At 37.7% G+C, this 23,001-nt stretch overlaps 1 protein-coding gene across 3 annotated transcripts in view; it reads right to left on the reverse strand.

Moving 5' to 3' along the window:
* Positions 1-2,095: 2,095 nt before the first annotated feature.
* PRKG2 (protein kinase cGMP-dependent 2) overlaps positions 2,096-23,001 on the reverse strand; it is a 96,478-nt gene continuing 75,572 nt past the window's right edge. For all 3 annotated transcript variants that reach the window (XM_059066509.2, XM_067035908.1, XM_067035909.1), the window contains 5 exons: positions 16,443-16,606; positions 13,084-13,206; positions 12,032-12,094; positions 4,955-5,021; positions 2,096-2,705 (listed from right to left, as the gene is read on the reverse strand). In XM_059066509.2, the coding sequence (XP_058922492.1) occupies positions 2,610-2,705; positions 4,955-5,021; positions 12,032-12,094; positions 13,084-13,206; positions 16,443-16,606 (513 nt within the window). In that variant the 3' untranslated portion in view covers positions 2,096-2,609. The remainder of the gene's footprint in view (positions 2,706-4,954; positions 5,022-12,031; positions 12,095-13,083; positions 13,207-16,442; positions 16,607-23,001) is intronic.

Genomic DNA, 23,001 nt, shown 5'->3' on the forward strand with positions numbered 1-23,001 from the left:
GAAAAATTAACTTTGTACCCAGAAAAGACAGATTAGGAATGACTTAATGATTAAGAATATGATGGGTCTGTATATAGGGGAATAATTTCCTGTATTTTCTAAGAATATATATATGTACATATACATATATGTCTTTAATTTATAAAAAGTTAAAACTTAGAAACAGGTGAGCAGTGAACTCTTAATAAAGCACTTCATTTTGGTGAGGGTTAACTCTTCATCACATGCACTAAAATTTGATTAACCATCTTTACTTCATGATTTAAAAGAAAAAGAAAAGATTGATACTGGATTTAATTGGTACAATTGTGCATACAGATACCAATGATACATAAGGTCCAGGACTAAACGGTTATTAAGGCCCCTTTAATTCTAATAGAGATAGTAACAGTAGCTCCCATCTATGCAGCATTGATTATTTCATTGAAATTGGCAAAGGACTGTCTAGGTATCAATTTACTCCCCAAAACAGGCGCCTAAAGTAGGTATTATTTTACTGTGCTTTTTTCTACAGGTGAGAAAGCTAGTACTCAAAAAAGTGAAGTCATTTTCCCAAAGTCGCCCAGCTACAAAATAGAAATGGGATTGTATTAATGGTTCAGTTTCTCATTTCTCCATCTTTATAAAGTACTCCAAAGGAAACACAATAAAATCACATGTGGAGATTATATATTGACATGGCCAGTCATAGCTAAAATAAACTTGGAGTACCCTAAGTTGGTTTTTATTTGTATATATGTAAGTCTTTTTTGAATTACAACTATTGATCACCTTTGAGAATATCATTGCTAGTATAACTGTACAGTTCTAATATCCACCCAATACATAAATTCCCTACATTTATAAGTGGGTAATTTAAAAATATATACATGGAAAAACATACAGTGCTTACAAACCAAATGCAAATAAAAATCTTTTAAAAATCTTAGAAATCCATTAAGTGGGTTATGTCGATCCTATTAAAAATGGTTCTTCTATGTACAATACATAAACTTTAAAAATACTACTACAGGAAACAAAAATTCTTTGGTTCAGCAAAAGGATTCTAAATGTGGAAATTTAATATGTTAAGGATGCACCTTCCTGGGTTGGGCCTCACTTATCTGGTTTAACACTTCAGAAGCGGATAGATGACTCTCTGAATGCTGAAAATATGGGTGGATGTGGATAGCGATGCTTTTCCTATAGAACATTAGCATATGAAAGTATAACCAGAAGCTTGAATAATGCAGGAACTTCGACGTTATTTTTACTCTGCCAGATCAAAAAGATAAAGAGAAAATCTGTTTCCCGTCCATTTGGGAAGGAGGGTGGGAGAATGATCATGATTGATACAGAAAAACATTCTACTAGTAAAGTTCTTAGGTTACTGGTGTCCAATGCTATTGAAACAAATCTATTCATTATTTGGAAGACTGCAGGGAGGAGCCAGGAGTGGGACAGATGCTGGATGTCCCTTTTACTGTCCCATCACTTCTCTAGCGGCTTGCCTGCCTTAACAATCCATTATTAACACTCCCATGACTCAAATGTCTCCTTAAAAAGTTATTAATGCAGCAGTGATTAGGAGTGCATCAATATTTGCCAATGGGATTTCCATTAAAAATTAACTGTGGTTATTTCTATACTCCTGGTTTATTAATAGCAACAATCACAGAACTGGCCAAAATATCTCAGAGTTTCAAAGAGTCAGCATTTATACCTTCTAGAATTTTTTCTCCTCCATATGTAATGGGAAGGAAAAGCCTTCACAATGTAGTTCCTGCGTGTTTTCTAATTTGATTGTGAAAATATTTAATATATAAGATAAAACCTTTCCAAAGGCCCATCAATTAACCACACATTATAACCATCTTTAACAAGACTTTTGAAAAGTCTTTGAGGTATCACAGCTGGTCACAGGAGAATAAAAATATTTTTTGCTTTGTTTATTGTTTCTAAGTTCCCCAATAGAATATAATTACCTGGCTGGATTCATTAACTCTTCTATGTTAGAAAGTGGTACCAATGACTAATACTCAAATTTGCCTTTCTCCAGACTAGGTTCAGAAGCCTATATATATTTCTAGGTTGAACACAGGTGAAAATCAAGAACTTCTGTTGACTACCAAGTTTACTGCAAGCCATGACTTCAAGATGCCATAATGCTTACGTGGGATTCTTGAGAACGGGGGAAATCTTCCAAAATTCACCCTTGTTCTTCCTTCTATTTGAATGACTTAGTTGCTCAAGGGCAAGATACTTTTTAATCCTTACTAGGGCTCAAAGGAGACAAATATGATTGGGGCAGAGCAACAGATTGCAGAGAAAATGATATCCCTTTGACAAAAATGGTTCTGACTTTGGAGAGGGGAATAGGATAGCCTTCAACATTTGAGAAAAGCAAAGAACAGAACACATGACTAATTCACAGCATCTAAATGAGACATTATCATTCAGAACCACCTCCGCACCTACTATTTCCCACCCCCAGCTCATGGGCAGGGGTTTCTCTTCTCTAATGGTCTTCTAAAAGATAGTATAATACTCGGAAGAGAAATAATCAGTGTTGGATTGTTGGCCCTTATAGTCCTCTTGTGTATGTAGGGCAGTAATCATCTTTTCTTCTGTCAGAAGTCTTTATCCCAGCCTGACAGCTCATCAGGAGGCACCCCCTTCTCGGGAGGATACTTGTCAAAGTAGCTGTGATCTGTGGGTCCACTTAGCTAGTAGAAAAAGGATGAAACCAAAGGTGAGGATAATGTTGACGAAGCATGCTAGAACATATGGGGAATGCTTTCTGTATCTGAACACTGATTTTCCACTGCAACCGCTTGTCATGTACATATAAGGAAAAGATAACCAGTTATCATTTTTGAGTCACACTCTCAGCCTCATGAGATCTCCCCTTTAGAACAAATGGATTGGGTCCCAGAATTACAGCTCCAGTAGGAGCTGCCTGGCTTAAGGAGTTATTTCTGAAAGAAAAGGTGGGCGACAGAAATGATGTCTCTTTTTTTTTTTTTTTCAAATTGGAAAATATTTTAAAAGGAAATATTAAAAAAATCAAAATTTGTCAGAATCCTTCTTCCACTTTATAAAAGTTTCTCACTGATCTTGAATTTTTATAGGGTTAATTGACCCATATGTCAAACAAAGGGACAATTCAAAATACTAGTGACCTTGTTGAAAGAGTGAAATGACTCTGGTATTAAATTACTTTGCAAATCAAGTGGTTTCCAATTCTTTGCTTTCAAACAATTTTCATTAGTACCTAATTGAATTATCAGCTGATAGAGCACTAAAAATAATATTTATGATCCATCATAATGAGTTTTTTGGGGGCATAAGAAGACTACTCAGAAGGTGCTCAAAGTGACATTGCTATTATAAAATCCTCCACGCTCATTTACTTATTTATGTGAACACAACTCTTAGCACTTTCATCTATAGAAAAATAATTTTAAAAAGAAATAGATTGATGTGGAATCTGATCCCATTTTTTAATAAATAATATTCATCCACAAGTACATTAAATAATTTCTTTTCAAAACATTTTTGTTAAATAATTATTTAAAAATTTATAATATATGTATGTTGTTTGATACTGCATGCTACAAAAATGTAACTATAACTGAATCCAGAAGAAATATTTGTGCTGCCAGCGAAATTTTTATTCTCACAAAAGTTTTTAATTTTATAAAACTAAAATTGAAAGGCATTTAAAGAATGATTAATAGAAGACCATCCAGTATAAAAATCTTTTACATCAGGATGAAATTTTATAGAGAAAATCTAATGGAAATATGAAAATAGGAGTTTAGAGATAAAAAGTAGTCATGTAGGGCTTCCCTGGTGGCGCAGTGGTTGAGAGTCCGCCTGCCGATGCAGGGGACACAGGTTCGTGCCCCAGTCCGGGAAGATTCCACATGCCGCGGAGCGGCTGGGCCCGTGAGCCATGGCCACAGAGCCTGTGCGTCCGGAGCCTGTGCTCCCCAACGGGAGAGGCCACAACAGTGAGAGGCCCGCATACCACAAAAAAAAAAAAAAAGTAGTCATGTAATATTTCTGTCTATTTTTTAAATGGGGGATGGGTTTCATATCTCAATGGCATTTAGATTACACTGGATATATTTAAAGGGGCAAAGTAAGAGTAATGTTTTACTGTAAAATGTCGATATTTACAACATATTAGAAATTACATTCTCCACAATGACTTAGACGTGTAATGAAAAAATTCAGATGTCAATCTAAAAAGGTACAAAGAAAGACAAAGATCCTCAAAATTCCTTTACAGAGAACACAACATAACATATGTAGGGTGTTGACTAGATTATTCCTGAGCCATCCCCCTCCCTCCCCAACTTAGCAGATGTTCTGCTTTCTCTGGAGCTGTGCTGTCCAACCAGCAATGCATGGGTACTGAGCCCTGGAAATATATCTAGTCGGACCTGAGATGGCTGAAAGTAGAAAATTCACTTGGGATTTTTGGAAACTTAGTATGAAAAAAATAAATGTAACATCTTTATTAATATATTAATATTTTGTGTTTGTTACATGTTGAAATAATATTTTAATGTATTATGATAATTAGAATTAATTTCACCCATTTCTTTTTACCTTTTTTAATATGGCTACTGGAAAATTTTAAACTACATATAGGTTCATATTATATTTTTAGAACCATCTGTCAGCCTGACCAACACTGGCTACCTTGGGATTTAGATTTACATGTAATCCATTCTTAAGAGCTGAGCTAAGGTCCATTGAATACATAATACTATTTAGACCATATAGTCACAACTGCAAAGACATTTTCACTTAAATTTAAAAACTGTTAAAAAAATTTTTTAATCTATTCTACACACACACACACACACACACACACACACACACACACACACACCCCTAAAATCTGTTTACAAAAACGAATACTTAGAAAAAAATCAAGAGAGTAATATAGTAGATACCATACCTCTCTTTGTAAAGGTGATGGAAGGTTCCGTGCTTTCAGTCCTTCCCAATTAAAACCATTTAACCACCTGAGAAATCAGAAAAGTACAGAGAAATATTACTTATCTGATAAACTATTAGCATGTCAAGTTATCTGCCCACCCATTTTGTTGCCTGCTCCCTGCCTGCAACAGTACAGCTGCAAGTGATCAGAGGAAAATACTCAACCATGCCCACACACGTGTGTCTCTCACATTAAATCCATGCCCACTACCCTCAGAGGGGCCTTTAATGCTGCCCAGCAGTCAGTCTAGATTTCCCTGTTGTTCCCCTCATCACACTCCCTTAGACTCATAATCCATACTTCATCCTCTCTCCTCAAACTTTCAGACCTCCTATCCATCTTCCCTCCCAAATGATGGCCTGACTTCCTATTTCACTAAGAAACCAGGAGCAGAAAAGAGAACTTCTACAATTTTCCACCAGCAAACCTGCCTGTGTACGCACATCTGTGTGTTTCCTTTCTCTACTGCACCATGAATGAACTGCGCTTGCTTCTCGCTAAGGTCAGCTCCTCTGCTGCGTATTTGATCTTGTAGACATTCTCTATTCAGACATGCTCCTTAAATTCTCCTCTCTCCTGAATCTTTAACATCTTCTCTCCTGGGGTATTCGAATCAGTATGGAAACATTTAAATTCTTCCAACCACAAAGCAATCTCCCTTGACCTGAACTCCCCTCCAACTCTCACTCCATTTCTCTCTTCCCATTGGAGGAAAACGTGAAAGAGTAACCTAATCACTGTATCAAATGCGGACAAAAACACTGTTGCCTGCCACTCCAGTAAACATTAAATGTTGCCTGCCCTGAAGCCCTCAGCCATTGAAGCCACCTGATGGGGAATTCAGGATGGAGAAAAACTGAATACTGGCCCTACATAGTTAAGATGCATACCTAAGGGGTAATTTCAAGGAGCCCAAACTCTTGCATCTTCCCATACATAGAAAAGCAGTAAAATCGTTGACTTGAGATGTCTTCTATTTGTGATTAGCGGTAATTTTTTTTTCTTTTTAAAATTGAAGTACAGTTGCTGTACAGCAGTATGTAAGTTACAGGTGTACAATATAGTGATGCACAATTTTTAAAACTTATACTCCATTTATATTTATTACAAAATATTGGCTATATTTCCTGTGTTGTACAATATATCCTCGTAGCTCATTCTATACCTAATAGTTTGTACCTCTTACTCCCCAACCCTTATATGGCCCCTCCCCACTTCAGCAGTAATCTTCCAATGTTCTACTACATGCTTCTGTTTTTAAAGCAAAAACTCTTATATATCCTGATTCCTCCTTTACCTTTTTGCAGCAGTGCCTCAGAGCTGAGAGGTTGTCTCCTGGGCTATAGTCCTCAGTAAGGTCTCCAAATAAAACATAACTTGCAACTTTTAGGTTGTGTGTTTTTCTTCAGTCGACACTACCCATTTTCTCCTGGGCACACCGCAATCAAGCTTCACCCTCTCCACTCCAGCGACTTCCCTCAATTCTCAGTTTTCATCTTACTCTTAGCACAGCTCATCACTCACACTTCCCGAAACACCTTCTTCACTTGGCTCCAGAGACATGCCCTTGTCCTGGCTTTCTTCCTACCATCTTGGGTGCTTTCTCTCATTTTCCATTGCTATTTCCATAGGAAGTTGGCATGCTCTGGGGCTCAGTCCTTGGACCTCTTCTTCTTCCAAATACTCCCACTTTCTAGGAAATCTCATTCACTCTTGTGGCTTTAAATAGCATGTATAAACTGATTACTCCCAAACTGCTATTTCCACCACCACCCTGCCCCCCTCCACACACACACACACACACACACACACACACACACACACACACACACACACACACAGCTTAACAGGCTGCTAGCTACAAGTGCTATTCACCATCTCCCCACTGGATGTCTAACAGGCATCTAGCTGTATCAGGTCCACATTGAAGCTCCAAATTTTCCCCAACAAACTTCCCTCAACTCTTCCAGTTGCTCAAACCAAAGACTTTGGAGTTATCCTTTCTCTCACATCCTATCTCAGTCCATATGTAAATCTAGTCTGCTACGTTCAAAATACGTTGGTATTCAGAACCTGGCCAATACTCAACACCTCCACTCTACCAGCATGGGCCAAGCCACAGTTATTTCTTGCCTGTATTAGTATAATAACATCCTAACAGGTCCTCCTGCTTTTGTCCATGGGAAACAGCCCAGCAGCAAGGGTGATCATTTAAAATGCAAGTCATTTGGAGGAAATGTTTCCTCCAACATTTTAAGTTTGCAGGAAAACTTGAAAGAGTAATTTAATCGCTGTATCAACTGCGGACAAAAAAAACTGTTGCCTGCCATTCCAGTAAACACTAAATGTTGCTTGCCTGAAGCCATCAGCCGTTGCAGCCTTTGTTCACATCATGCCTTTGTTCAAAACTGTCCAGTGCTACAATTTCACTCAGTGTAAAAGGCAAAGTCATTACCATGTCTTTATTAAAACCCACAGGCCTTATCACCCTTTCCACCACCACCCTTCCCCCACCCTGCCACTGCCCTACCTTTCTCTTTCTCTCCCCCTTGCTCCTTTGTCTCCTCAACATTCTTTCAACAAGCTTGGGATGTTCCCACTTCAAGACCTTTGCACTTGAGCCCCTGTAGCTGAATTGTCCTTTCCCCAGATTTTCACATGGTTTGTTTCCTCAACACCATCAGGTATTTTCTCGAAGGTCATCTTCTTAGAGAGGCCTTCGTTGGCCATCCAGTCTAACATGGCAACCCCTCCCCATCTCCACCCCCACGTACTTCCCATCCTCCTTCCATACTTTATTTTCTCTCCTTATAAGTTACTGCTTTCTAATATACCTACTATACACTTGACTTAATTATTTTCTTTATTTTCTGTCTCCCCAACTAGAATGCAAGCTCCATGAGGGCAGGGGTTTTTGTCTGTTTCCTTTCCTTCTGTGTCCCTAACACCTGCAACAGTACTTGACACAAAACAGGGGCTCCAATAAATGTCTGCTGAATAACTCTACAAGAGAACACCCTTACACAGGACCTCTAACTATCATGTCTTACAGTATCACACTGCCATGGTGGTGATGCTATTGGTGAAATGTATATAAGAGGCTCCAAGATAAAAAGTATTTTACAGTTATCTGTAATGAGAGGAGGCTGATGGCCAGATGAAGTTCTTTCATTTATTGCTTCCAAACTATTAATCTAAAAGGAAGGACTGATCTGGTCTTTAGGATACGTATCAGGCTTGGTGAGCTGGAAATGCAACACCAGAAATGAGGAGGACTTGCTCCTCTCAGACAGAAACAATGTACTCTGTCTCTCAGAATCTTATAAAGAACCTGGAATAATACTATTTAAATCCACTGATCTTTTCTATTGGGACACTGAGGTCAGGTCAGCCAGCCAACAAAAATTTATGGAAAGTCAACTTGGTCGCGGGCATCAAAACCAACAAAGACCCTGCTTTTAGGATATTTTTATTTTGGCAGGAGGTGACAAGTAATCAAACAAAAAAGTAAACAATGCGAACATTTACATGAATTTCATATACTAATAAGTACTAGGAAGATAAAAGAGAATAAAATGGTGGATGATAACTGGGATAGCGGTGGGTTGGGAGGTGCTGCTTTTAGCTCCGGTGCTACCTGAAGAAGTGATATTTGAATTGAGGCCAGAATGAAGAGAAGGGAGAAGCCATGGGAAGATTTGTGGCAATGACCTTCTGAATGTCAGAAAGTGATAGGAATGCGCTGAAGTGTGGTGAGTGGAGGGGAAACGAGAGAAAAATATGGTGTCTGAGAAACGGCCAGAGGCCAGATCCTGTAGGGTCTTGTAGAACACAACAAGGAATCAAGATTTTAAGCTTATCGGGAAGCCAGTAGAAAGTTGTAAGGAAGCGATGCAATCTAAATATGTTTTCAGAAGACGATTCTGGCTGCTATGTGAAGAATAACCACAGGGGGGCGTGACAGGTCAGGGTGGTGGTGGGAGGTATGAGAATGAAGGCTGGGAGATTTTACGAGGCCCTCGTATTCATCGGTCTGTCAACCGTATCCGAAGTTACCCTTTTCTACCTTTTTCAATGTCCTCCCTCTCGTGGAGTTGGTTTTGGGTCACTCCTTGACTGGATTTCCCATGCCAAGTCTAAGCTGAGCAAGAGAAAAAGTACTAAAAACAGAGAGGGTGGGCTCTTACTACATTCCATTTCAGATGCCATTCTTAACCCAAAGTGCCATTTTGGTCTACACTGTCGAGTCTCTAAGCAAAGAGTGAGAGTCAGACAGCAATCCTAGATGTATGACTTCCCTTGTCCTTGCTGCAAAACCACAGAAGTCCTCTCCATGATCCACCCATCATCTTCTTTGCACAGACCGAGACTCCATTTTTAGGGATTTCTAGGCACACAGTTCTGTGGATTCTTTTCTTTTGCCACCGATGACTGACACAATTCCTTTTCACATATTTTACAATGCTCTCCACCCAGATGCTGCTACTCAATAACTATTAATAAAAATCATTACTGAATCAAAGAGCCTATGCATTTCTTGCTGAGTACTTGTTACAATTTGACTTATGGCAATATTTACTTAACATGAGTGGCTATTCACTTAACACCTGGCCTTTTTGACACTAACCACATTTTAAGTAATCCAAGTGCCAGCATGCAGTCGTGTGTGAAAAATATTCACTAAAGAAATATTAGCAGCGACTGTACATAAATTGCTTCTTCATTTTTAGAAGAGTAGTAGCTATTCTTGAGAGTAAAATTCTAGAGACTGGAAATATTAAAGGTAACATTAAGAGACCTGAAACAAATTACTCCTCTACCTAGCAGGAAAGATTTAATTGTACCCTACAAATATATTATCCCTCTTTTCAGAGAGGTGTTGGGAGACATGAATGGTGCCTAGTTTATAAGTTAACTTATAAATAGGAGAGGGAGGAACTCTATTTTTAAGAAAGATGATTTAACACAGACTGGACAAACATATAACAATATGCCACGTTTAACTGTATTGTTTTTAAATACGAAATTGAAGTAAATGGTTCTCCAAGGAAAAAAGATGTTTTACTTTAGAGAGGAGTGGGAAAATCTGATGGCAAATTTTAGAAAGAATACTTTTTAAAAAAAACATTACAAGAATATACTGGGTAGTGAAGCTATATATGCCTTGGAGACTTATGGAAGGTTGTAGAACACTCCTATTTGAAAGCAAAGAGAGTTCTATTTTTCAGACCCCCGTGCCCCATCTTTGTATGTTAAGAAGCACTATGAAAATCAGATGAAATAATGTTTTTGATCTCCCTCAGCTCACCGGAAGGCACTGTGTAAATTTGGTACATCTTATTAGTGAACTCTGCCCTACGCACAGCAGCTTCAGCTGTATGCTTCAGCTACTTGGCAAAGAACACCCTGTCTGTTAAGAAGAGAGGGCAAATTAATCCCTATGGGGAAGGAAATTAAAAATTCTTCATTACCATGCTGAAGTGAGAAAATCCTTTAGCATGAATTTGCACGTACATCTAATCACAATTTGACAGCTATATTTAAATGAGCCTCAGGTAAATAAGAAGTAAGAGATAAAACAGGAACCTGTTAACAATTATATCACTTCTATTTCCCAACTACCCCAGAGCAAACATGAAGATGCTTCTTTAATGAGATAAAAGAGGAAATACATTGGAAGGGGGACTTTTAATTGACTGGACACTTATTTGTTCAATATGAATGGTGTGTTCATGTGTCATTTTAGCATGAGAAAAGAAACTGTGACAACCGCATGTAGGAAGAGAGATAAATTGGAATCTAAGACAAATAATGAGCTTTACACTAAAGACAATCCAAAAGATGACAAAGAACAATAAAATACGTATTTTGATGTTTATCAAATCCACAGATGTGTCTGTTTGTCTCCATCTCTTCCTCCCTCCCTGCTTCCCCATCCCTGTCCTGATATATCCTTATGGCAGAGCCCGATATGAATTTACAATGTTGAATACATGGCTTTATTTCAAGAAAGTTCATGAATAGATAGAGCAGGGCTGGCAGCTTGGGGATTTTTTTTTTTTTTTTTTTTTTTTTTTGAGCTGCACCATTACTGTTCAGAAAAACGAATAGTGTTTCTATTCAGCAGCGTCTCTCCCTTTATTTTCACACTGTGTTGATGTGCCCCTAATTCTTCAGTAAAAATATCCAGAGAGGCATAAAATGTTGAGAGGTGTTTTTCTTTTTGAAAGTGAACACAGCAGTGTGCTCAAAGGTTTTCAGTAATGAAATTCTCAAATTTATTTTTTGTACTATCAATAGGTGATGTTTCACTTCTGTAAATCATAAGCAAAATCAAAACATCTCGAGGATTGCAGGATTTAGCTAGGCATAGATTTACAAAAGAAAAACTCCAAGGCCTGAACTTCCACATATGGAACGAAATCAGAGAGTTTATATTATGGAAGTTATTGATGGTTTTAAAGACCAGCTTTAGAAATTCACAGACCTGAAAAAGGTGCTTGTTAGATTATTACATAAGGATAAAACACTGTTTGAGGTTTTGTGGAAATCAATGTACTTTACTCCAAAAGTAAAATACGATAGGAAGCTTCAAAATGTGGAGAGCTGGTCAAAGGAAAATTATATTTAAAATAAATATATAATATTAATTAAAACTGAAATAGAATACTATTTAACAGTTGGTTTAGCTGACCCATTCTCTAGAATATTGAGAACAATAACTATCCTACTTTAACTGTAAATGAAACGTCAAAATTAGAACTTGATTCCTTTATAGAATCCAAGTTAACATTAAAAAATAATAATGGAGATTGCAGCAGATAAAAAACTAAGTTGCTATAACTTGAGTATGTGATTTTGTAATTTGTTTTATAACTTCATCGCAGCTAGTAAAACACAAATTAAAAATACAGCACCAAAAATGAAAACTTGAGCATCTGTGTAGAGATCTTTACAGACTGAGAGAAGCTTCAAGATTACCACACTTTAAAAATAAATTTCTAGATTTTTCTGGGCAAAGAAGTAACTATGTACCTGTGTTTCTTAATGTCATTGATTCCATTCTTCAGATTTCCTAGTCTTTCTGTTGGATTTTGCCTAAAATAAAAATTTTAAGTCAATTTATAATTATGATTGAGTGAATTTTACATTAAAATTTAACAAGTTTTCTTTATTAATTCATTCATTTTGTCAACAATATTCATAAACCAGGCACATCTGAGTATAAAGGAGATGGAAAACACACGCCCCCTCTGGCATAGCCACAGTCAAATTACAGTCAGGAATATGAATATATGTATTCAATATCTATATATCCCAATATATAGATATAGGTATATACATACGGATATATAGATATAGGTATCTCCCAGTGCTTTAAATGAGCTATGAATAAATGCTTAGAAGAACAGGAGGATGCCACCTTATCAAGTCTGCTAAGGAAACCAGGGAAAGCTTTTGAGAATCATTTACAACAGAGCTGAAATTTTAGAAGCATGCAGAAATTTCTGTGGGCAACTCACAGCTAGGTTTCATGTTCTAAATTTACTAAATTTTAAAGCTTTTAAAAAAGTTCAAGTGTGCAAGAAAACTGCAACAAAATGAAGCTTAAACAAAATTCTAGAAGTCTTTTGTTCTCCAATAAATTATTTTTAGTGGTAAGTAGAAATGTGGAGTAATTTAAAATAGGAGTACTTTTTTTAAAATGAAGATTGAAAGAGGACATATAGTAACACTTTATCATCGCCACTAATTTTCTCTCAAAATAACAAGGCTGTAAACTATTCCTTTATTAAGCTAAGTTTTGTGGTTCTATTTTCCTCTAACAGACAAAGATGATTCTCAAAGATAACCTGAACAATCTGCATCTCTTTTAAACTATAAGTAGGTACTGAGTATTACATGAAGGAAACTCAAACTTCTAGCACAGACTGCAAAATAAAAAATGATTTTCATTGAATATAATTTAACTACATAGAAAAGTACAAAAAGTAAATATACACCTAACTTTAAAATGTGTGGCAGCAGAAATGAGAAGCCTTCACACCTTCCCCCAAGAACAAGGGGTTTTTAGTAGTCATTCTCACCTGCAAAGCCTCCGAATCAAATCCTCAGGTCGTCTGGTTATCTTTCTGGGAAAATCCATTTTTTCAATTCCTTTGAGAATTAAATTGTAGGTCATCATTTGGTCAATCCCAGAAAAGGGCGGGCTAGAGAAAAGCCAAAATAGGACACTAGGACCAGCATCTGAGACATATTTACGACTAAATTTCTTTTCTTTTTTTCCCTCCCTCTCTCCCTCTCATGAGTTGTTTTATAGCAAATCAGGATACATGCTAGAAAATAATTTCATATCACTTAACAAAATACACACACACACATGCACACACAGAGGTAATAATCACTAAAAAGAAAAATAAAGGGGAGGACAAGAGTGAGAGAGAGGAGGTATGTTTTTTTTTAGACACAGTGGATAGGAAAAGCATCTCTCATATGTTGACAGTTGAGCAGAGGTAGGAATGAATGAGCCACACAGCCAAGGGATTCCAAGACAGCAAGTACAAAGGCCAGGAGTCCGGAGTGGACATGGGTTGTTCTCAGAACAGAAAGGAGGGCAGCGTTGCTGGTGGAGTGAGGAAGCAGGAGAGAGTATAAGAGGTGAGGGTAACATGGTCATCTAGATCTAGCAGGCTATGGGAAGGACCTGGGGATACGCTCAGATCAGGTGATCTACTTTACCGAAGCCAGAGTAAGCTTTTTAAAAATGTGTTGAAAATAAACTGTGATGGTACTAGTGGTGGGGGAAGACAGGCCTGGTAGCCTGGACTCAAACGGTGGTGGTGAAGGTGGCGAGAAATGGTGGGATTCTGGATTATTTCGATGGCATAAAGTCAACAGGATTTGCTACTGGGGTGAATGTGGTACGCAGGAGAAAGGAAGGATTCAAGAATGATGCTGAAGTGTTTGGACCTATGGAACGGAGCTACTGTTTACTAAGACTGGTGTGGAGGTTAGGCCGGGAGTGCGCAGGTTCAGAGCAGGTTCTGAGGAAGAGAATCGAGTTGCATCTTGAACATCCAAATAGAGATGCTAAGCAGACAGTTGCATGTAGGAGTCTGACATTCAGGGAAGAGGTTAGGGCTGGGGGTATGATTCCAAGGAGTCATCATACAGTATCTACGGGCCATGGGGCTTGATGTTATCACCCAAGGGGTGAGTGGGTAGGAAAGAGGTCAAGGACTGAAGTGGCCCAATGACCACTGAAGAAGGTCAGGATGACAAGAAGAATCCAGCAACATATGCTGAGCTGGAGCCTCTAGCATGGGAAGAGAAATGAGAGAAAGGGAGGTCCTAGAAACCACGAAAAGAGAATTTCAAGGCAACTGTTGCTAAGATGAGTAAGTAAGCATTGGAAATTAACCACTGGATTTGGATAACATGTTCATGCATGAACTCTGTTTTTAAAAATACTTTCATACCTATTCTATTGTGTCACTTAATTTTTGAAAATTAAAGATGATTTTCATGAATGACTCTGTTGTATCTCTGTCACGCTTGAGACCTTTAGATACCGAGAGTTCCCACTGTTGGTAATGAACCTGAAACAAGTTCGGTGCACCAACTTTTCAATAATCTATGCTTCACTTGAAAAGAAAATGACGTAGTAAACAAAAACCATTGCTACAGTTCCTTCAACTTATTTATATATTTACAAGTAGGTTGTGTTTTGGTTTGGTATGGTTTTTTAGTTCTTTTCTTTTACCTCCTGACTTTAGGGCATTTAAAATGAACTTTTCTCACACCCTACTCCGAAAGCCTTTATAACAGAAATTTTGCACCTTCTTCATGACAGCTCAAGGTCACTTCAGCTACTCCAAGTTATGAGGATTTTTTTCCCCCTTCCTTATTCCCTCACTTTATTTCCCTACTTCTTGTGACAATTTATTCCAGCTGACGAAGACTGAAATGCATATTCTCCAGTTACCTACCAGAGCCATCATGAATCTCTTAGAAATGCAGCTGACAAGTTTTCCAGGGATGAGGAAACAAACTCTTGAAATAGAAATCCTGGTGTCCTGAGACCTTAAGCAACTTTATCTCCGAATGACTACCTGGAAATTTTTACTTCAAAATCTGAAGCAATGAACATTTGAAAATGATTACAGATAATATCAAAAAATCTTTCATGTGGACAAGGAAAAAGAATGGAGCCATGGGTAACCCAACATTGAAATCTGAGGTGTAAAAAGTTCAAGAAGATTCTACAAAACTCTCCTTTGGCAACGCAGGTGTTGAGACTGGAATCCCTGTTACTGGGCTCATTCCAGCATTTCTTATGCCATTTCAAATGCAAATCCTCCCTGACATCAAGACTGAGAATATTTGGTTGTAAAGGCTTAAAAGAATGACCAAATCAGTTAATGAGAAATGAAGGTAGAAAACCGGAAAGAAAACTACCTGATCTGAATCCTGTGTGTACAGCCATGCATTATATTAAAAACTCTTATGTATAAGGCACACGTGTTTAATGAAAAGTGTGTCATATTTAGAGTCAGAAGACCTGAGGTTAAATCCTTAATCTTAGGCAAGTAGCTCTCTGACCCAGTTTTCTAATCTATAAGATTTAAATCATAAAATAATCATAATACAAATTTAAATCATAAGATAATAAACAATTCCTGCTTTAACTTCCATACAAGCTTGTGAAAACGAAATTAGATAATACACATGTAAGTGCTTTGTAAGCTGTCAAGGGCTTTACAAATGTGAGATAACGTGTGTGTGTACATACGTGTGTGTAAGTGTGTATGTGTGTGCAGGCAGGTTGAATATTTGGGATCCCGGATTCATTAATACAGTCCTTTAATCGCTTCAGGAATGGCAATCCAATTTTAACTTGTAAAACTCCTGCTGTGTCTTGTCTCTGTTCATTAGCACCTCTAGAAAGCAGTTGACAAGGGGATTAAAATTTAAATCCAGCAATGTTGCCTTCTTTCAGCATTTCTGGCTAATGATTTATTGGGAAGATGGAAGAACACAGCTAAATTTAATTGATCAATGGATTTAATGGAATTATGATTGCTATTTTCTCGACTACAAAAAAAAAATGAGGAAATAATAACAGCCCACAACTTCAATTTCCTTTCTTATTTTTATGATGGATTCCCCAAACCTTCACACACTTGGTATATTATCTATAATAACAGGCCTTGCCATTCTAGGTAAACCATAGCAATTTTGTACTCCTTTCCTGAACCTTCCTGAATCTTTTCACCATGTTACAAGCTAGAAAGCGTGTTATATATGACATAATGTGAAGAGGAAAAGGCATCGTGCTTAATCAAAAACACTTCCAAAATGTTAAATTCTTAAATAATATATTTTGTATCATTAGTAAGTTATTCTTGCACTTCTCTAAAGAAGAGACTAAACACAAGGTACTTACTTGCCCGTGAGGAGCTCATACACTAGAATTCCCAGAGACCAAAAATCCACACTGAAGTCATGTCCTTTGTTGAGAATGACTTCAGGAGCTACGTACTCAGGAGTTCCACAGAACGTCCATGTTTTCTGTCCAGATCCTATTTTCTTAGCAAATCCAAAGTCAACCTGGAAAAGAAATTTTCAGAGACCATAAAACTCACATTCTTCTTTAAGTCTTCCTCTAACTTCTTCAATCTTCTTTCAACACCTCCACCCTCCTCTTCACACCACACACAAACACACACACACACACTCCACTGACCTTCTCATTTATTCTTTTGCAGGGACAAGTGTAAATCTCGTTACATTGGAGAAAATTCCATGCACACACCTCTACGCCCACGACCCTTAGAGGCCCAGAAGGATGGTTTAGCAAGGAGAGACCCTTACAACCAAGGTGAAGCTCAGGGCAAGTAGACAAGTAACTTGCAAATCAATAGTGGTATTCATTGGCAAGAAGAGAGAAGGGGGAAGTGATAGACCCTTGTGCCCTTTGAGCTTTATCATAAAAGGAAAAAATTATAGCAGAATTGAGAGTTTGGGAAAGGGACCGCTGTTGAGAAGAAGAGGGGCTTAAAATTCTGGACAGTCTTTAAAAACCTTTATGCACAATGTCTGCACCCTTTAAATGTTGGCAGTCCAAAGTAAAAGCCAGGATCATCCCATCTCAACTTTGGCTGAACTCTGTACACCCTCAGTCTCTCTCAGGGTGGTAGCACTTGCATTAACTTATTTATTCTGCAAAACTACTGTCAGCACTCACAATAGGCCAGGCTCTGTGCTACAGACACAGTGTTGACTAGGAGAAGCTCAGAGTACTGGGAATACTTAAAACAGATGTGATTAAAAAACTGCCATGTGAGACAGGATATAGTCGAAGATTATGCAAAGTATAAACTCATAGAGCCAAAAGACATAGAATTCTGGAACATTAGGGAGAAGATGGTGGAGAAAGACGTCATTAAGAAGTGACATCTGAGCTCAGCACTGATTGAGGATTAGGAACTCTCCCAGTGTGATGAATGGGTGCTACCCTCTTCTGTCTTTTCAGGATAGGCCCTTCCACTTCTCTGAGACTCTATTCAATGAACTCCGTGCACTGAATAAAGACAGGAAAGAAAGCTGGAGCAACAGAAGACCCACTCATTAAATTGAGGCAGTGTATATGACTGAAGTCCTGCCCTGCAAAACAAACAGTTGGTTTCCTTCCACAGGGGCGATTTAGCATGTACGTTTCATCTCCAATACATAAAGATATTATTTTAGTAAAACCACCCTCCACCTCCCTCAAGTAAACAGACACATAAATTATAGCTGGGCTTCAACATGCACATTTTAATAGATTCATTACACATGGACTATCTCAGTAATATGGCAATAATCTTGGCTAAAAAAATTAAATAAATCAGGTTAACACATCAAAATAGGCCCTCACTTTTAAAAAATATGAATCAGTGAACTATAAAATCCAGCCCTCATTTATTTAGTCAAATATTAATACTTAAAATATTTGTCATATGTTAAAAAATCTCTTAGAAATTTACCTTTTTACTAAGGCTTTTTGGTATTTATCACATAACAGCAAGGATATTCTCATTAGAAATAAGGGAATTTAAACAACCTAATTTGAAGTGGGCTTTTCCTCTTTTCTTTTGTCTACACAGAATGACTCGCAAAGATTGTACCTAAGAGATGGCTGGGAATATTATGAAATTAAAATGTGTAACTAGCTGAAATTAGCATATCTACTTATTCCTCAGATAAAGAACCAATATGAAAATCTTAGCTAATTTTATGAAGGCTGAAATTTAAGAGACAAGAAAGCAATGCTTATAATTGCATTTGCATCCATGCATGTATGGAAATATTATATTTTGTTGTTCTGTAACAGCCTTTCAACTCATTTTTTTTTTTTTTTTTTTTAGTGGTACGCGGGCCTCTCACTGTTGTGGCCTCTCCCATTGCGGAGCACAGGCTCCAGATGCGCAGGCTCAATAGCCATGGCTCACGGGCCCAGCTGCTTCGTGGCATGTGGGATCTTCCCGGACCGGGGCACGAACCCACGTCCCCTGCATCGGCAGGTGGACTCTCAACCACTGCACCACCAGGGAAGCCCATCAACTCATTTTTTAAACTGCACTTAAGTTTTCCATGTAAGGATGACTGGAAGTTCATTAGATGTTTACGAGAGCTTTTCTAGTTCTGAAAGTAAGAAATTTTCATTTGAGTACCTGATTTTGCTTTTGTATTTAATATTGACCCAAAGAGATGGCAACAATTATATTAAGATTTTAAGATTTATGAAAACTTACCACTTCCTTTATCTCCTTTGATCTTATCAACTTCAGTCTAACCCATTTGGTTGGAGGAAACTGATGCTCAGACCTATTCAAAATCCTGTGCCAAATATAGAAGGTCCCAGATCTTCTGATGTGAAGTTCTGTGTATTTTCTATAAAAATTCACACTACCTGTCTTGTATCAGCAATGGATACCACCACAAAGCCTCTATCTTTTCTTTAACCCTTTATCTTCTAGTCAATAGAAGTGTAAGTTCTTTCCTTTGTTCATTCAATGAGTATTTTTTGAAAACCATTATGTACCAAGCACCAGGGTACAGACAAAGCCCCCAGTCTTCTTAGAGCTTACATTTCAGAGAAAGAGGAGAACATGCATAAAAAATATAATATCATATAACCAACAAGGACCTACTGTGTAGCACAGGGAACTATACTCGATATTTTGTATTAACCCATGGGGAAAAGAATCTGAAAAAGAATGTATATGTGTGTGTGTGTGTGTGTGTGTGTGTGTGTGTGTGTGTGTACATGTATACCTATGTATATATATATAACTGAATGACTTTGTTGTACACCTGAAAGTAACACAACATTGTAAATCAACTATACTTCAATAAAAAAAATCATAATAAATAAAAAATAATTAATAAATAAATCACATAGCATATGTAATATTGCCAGATAGTGATATATGCAATGGAGAAACATACAGCAGTTAGCTACTGAGGTCAACAGGAATTATATTTTAAATGAGGTGATCAGAAAAGTCTCTCTGAGGAGGTAGCATTTGAGCAGATTGGAGCAGAAATCTGCATGAAATAAGAATGAGAGCTTTGTAAAAATCTGAGCAAGGATGATTCTGACAGATAAAGAGCTAGCACAAAGGCCCTAACCTTCGGGGACATGCGAGGTGGAGATCAAGGATTGGCAAAAAGGCCACTGTGTCTGGGCCAAAGTGTGTGAGGGGAAGTGGTAGGAAGTGAAGGCAGATTGTGGAGTGGTCTAGTAAACCACAGAAAGAGTTTCAGATTTGTTTTCTAGGAGGCCACTGGAGGATTAAGAGAAGGGGTATGCATGGCCTGACTAATGTTTCAAAGGGCTCATTCTAGAAGATAAGAAAATAGACACTTTCCCTTTAAAAATGTTTTTTTCCTAGCAGAACTGAGCTTTCAAGAAGAATCTCTGGAGAAGCTGCACACAGGTTTTCCCTTGTCTCTATTAAATTCCCATTATGAAAGACAGCTTACATTATGCTGAAAGCTTAAAAACATTGTCTCTAAAGATTTTAACAAACCAGAAAGCTATAAGAAAAATAGCTTAATATCTGAAGCAATGATTGGTTCATTCAGAAAGAAAAATTAGCACTGTAGCTTGCTGGAGCTGGTATCCAGTAAATATTAGCTTTTTCCCAGAAGTTTCTCTCTGGGTCAGTAAATTTGTCAGCTACTGGTTCTCTTGGTCACATAAAAAAAAGGATACAAAATGACCAGTCTAATTAAGCCAGATGATTCATGGAGACATAACATTCCCCCCAAAATACTTAAGAGTGTGTTGTGGAAAGTGGGAACGATGATGGGGAGCTTTGCATACACGAGAGCAAACAAAAAAAAATCAGATCATCGCGGGCTCAACTCACAGGCCACCGCCTCCTTGAAGCCTCCCTTGAATTTACAGAACCAATTCCTTTCTCTTATGAGGTTCTTTAACAGTTTCTACTCCACAATGACCTCCCGTACGGCAGCACTGTCTAGTTGTGTGTGAATAAATCTAGCTCCTGGAGGAGAGAAATTACATCCTATTCATTTTCTACCCCCTACAGCATTTGTAGCACAGCAGATGGTCAACATGTGTTTGGTGAAAGAATCTGAATGAAGACATAACTGTTAACATCCGTTTCAATAAGATGTACATGTATAATCTTCACAACAACTTTATGAGTTAGGGACTATATCTCAATGTTAAAGATGACAAAATTAAAGTCTAGCAAGGTCATGGAGACTTAAGATGAGACTGAAACCAGGTTCCAAAGGAACCTTCACATTACAGGTAAATTCATTAGTAAGTAGATTTTTAAGGGAAAAGGAACAACATAAAAAGCATGTTAGTGGGAAAAGTTTAATTGTCACTTAATAAGTACAGCTAATAATGGTCTGTCAAAAAGAATATAGTTAGAGTCAAGTGCTCCGGACACGCAGGCTCAGCAACCATGGCTCACAAGCCCAGCTGCTCCGCGGCTTGTGGGATCCTCCCAGACCAGGGCACGAAGCCGTGTCCCCTGCATCGGCAGGCAGACTCTCAACCACTGCGCCACCAGGGAAGCCCCAAATGATTACTTTTCAAGTTAAGAAATACTTGACACGTATAAAATAATGTGACATACATGCAAGTTATAAAGTATGAGAATAAAAACACCCCAGTATCCACAACTAGTTTAATAATTAGAACAAAACCAATGCAGAAGCCCTCTGTACTCCTTCTACACTGTCCTTCTACCCCTTGCCAAGAGGTCACCATTACCCTGACTTTTTGTGTTTATCATTTGCTTGCCTTCATTTCTAATTTTCCCACATATCTAATATCCTTATATGATATATAGTTCTCATTTAAAAAATTTTTAGATTAATCTGTTCTTGGGCAAATTGCCTTTTTTCACTTAAAATCGTATTTTTGAATTTAATCCACTTTGCAGTACATTTACATTGCTGTATCATACACCACTGAAAGAACATGCTGTAAATGGTATAAAGTTTTTGTCTGTTACACCGTTGATGGAAATTTGTCTTATATCCAATAGTGTGTTATCACACAAAAAGCTTCTATTAACATCATTTCCCATCTTGCCTACTGGACATGTGTAAGAAGGTAGAATTTCTGGGTCAAAGACATGGTATGTTCAACTTCACTGCTTACTGTCAAATTATTTTCCTTAGGTCCTATATTACCAACCCCTTCACCAACAGTAGTGGTAAAGAGTTCCTATTGTTCTACATCCTCACCATCCTTTAGTGACATCAACTTTTATTTTTTGCCATCTGTAAGTATTAAATCACTGTGGTTTTAATTTGCAACCTCCCATTAGCAATTATTTTGAGCTACAGCATTATAATTAGTTCTGATATCTGAGAGTTCCCTCCCATGTTCTTGTTTGCCCTCAGAAATGTCTTGGCTATTCTTGGCCTTTGGTCAGTCTGTATAAACTTTAGAATCAGCTTGTCAAGCTTCATGGAAAGCTCTGCTGGAATTCCACTGGAAGCGGATCAAATCTGAAGATCATTTTGCAAAGTATCGATACCTTTAGGATGTTGAGTCTTCCTATTTTTAAACCTAATACATTTTTCTGAGTTAATTAGAGTAATGCTAGCTACTGCAACAAAGATATCCAAGAAAGTATAGAAGTTTACACTCTCCGTTAATTTACTTCTTCCTCACATAATGGGTTTTCCTGAGCAGCAGGGAAATCTCCTCCAAGCAGTGGTTCAGGGACGCCGGATCCTTCCATCTCAGGGTTCTGCCAACTTCAAATCGGCTGTGTTCATCGACCACAAGCCAGAAAGACTGCATAGAAATCAGCTGCACAGATCACCATCAGCCTGGGTCTGACAGTGGTGCAAAGCATGTCAACTCACATTTCACGAGCTAGAACTGTGTCACATGGTCACAAGTAGCCACAGAGAAGGCTGGGGTAAGTTTTCTGGCTCTGTGCCCAAAAGAAATGAGAATGGACCTACTAATTTAGGTCTTTTTAATGTCTTTCTATAAATCTGTATAAGTTTCTCAGTAAAGCTTTCACATATTTTTGTCAGACTTATTCCTAGATACATTATATTTATATTATATAAATATATTGATTATATGTTTGTGCTTTTTGTAAATGGCAGTTGTATTCCTATTTAACAGTTATGTTTCTGGTATTTAACCTTACATCCAGCAACCATACTGAACTCTCTAGTAAATTCTAATAATTTGCTGTTACATTCTGGATTTCTATAGAGTTAATCATATCACATGGGAAAATAGGTTTCGTTGTTTATGTTCCAATCTTTCTTTTAATTTTATCTATATCTTTCTACATTGGGTAGAACCTCCTATAAAATACTGAGCCTCCTGCAAACCAGGAAGAGAGCACTCACCCAAGCCCAACCATTTATATATATAATATACTATATTATATGTAGTAGTAGAGTTGCCCAAATACTTTCTAATCATGTAACTCTCTACTATA

The sequence above is a fragment of the Kogia breviceps genome, chromosome 6 (genome assembly GCF_026419965.1).
Source record: "Kogia breviceps isolate mKogBre1 chromosome 6, mKogBre1 haplotype 1, whole genome shotgun sequence".
Taxonomy (NCBI): Eukaryota; Metazoa; Chordata; class Mammalia; order Artiodactyla; family Physeteridae; genus Kogia; species Kogia breviceps.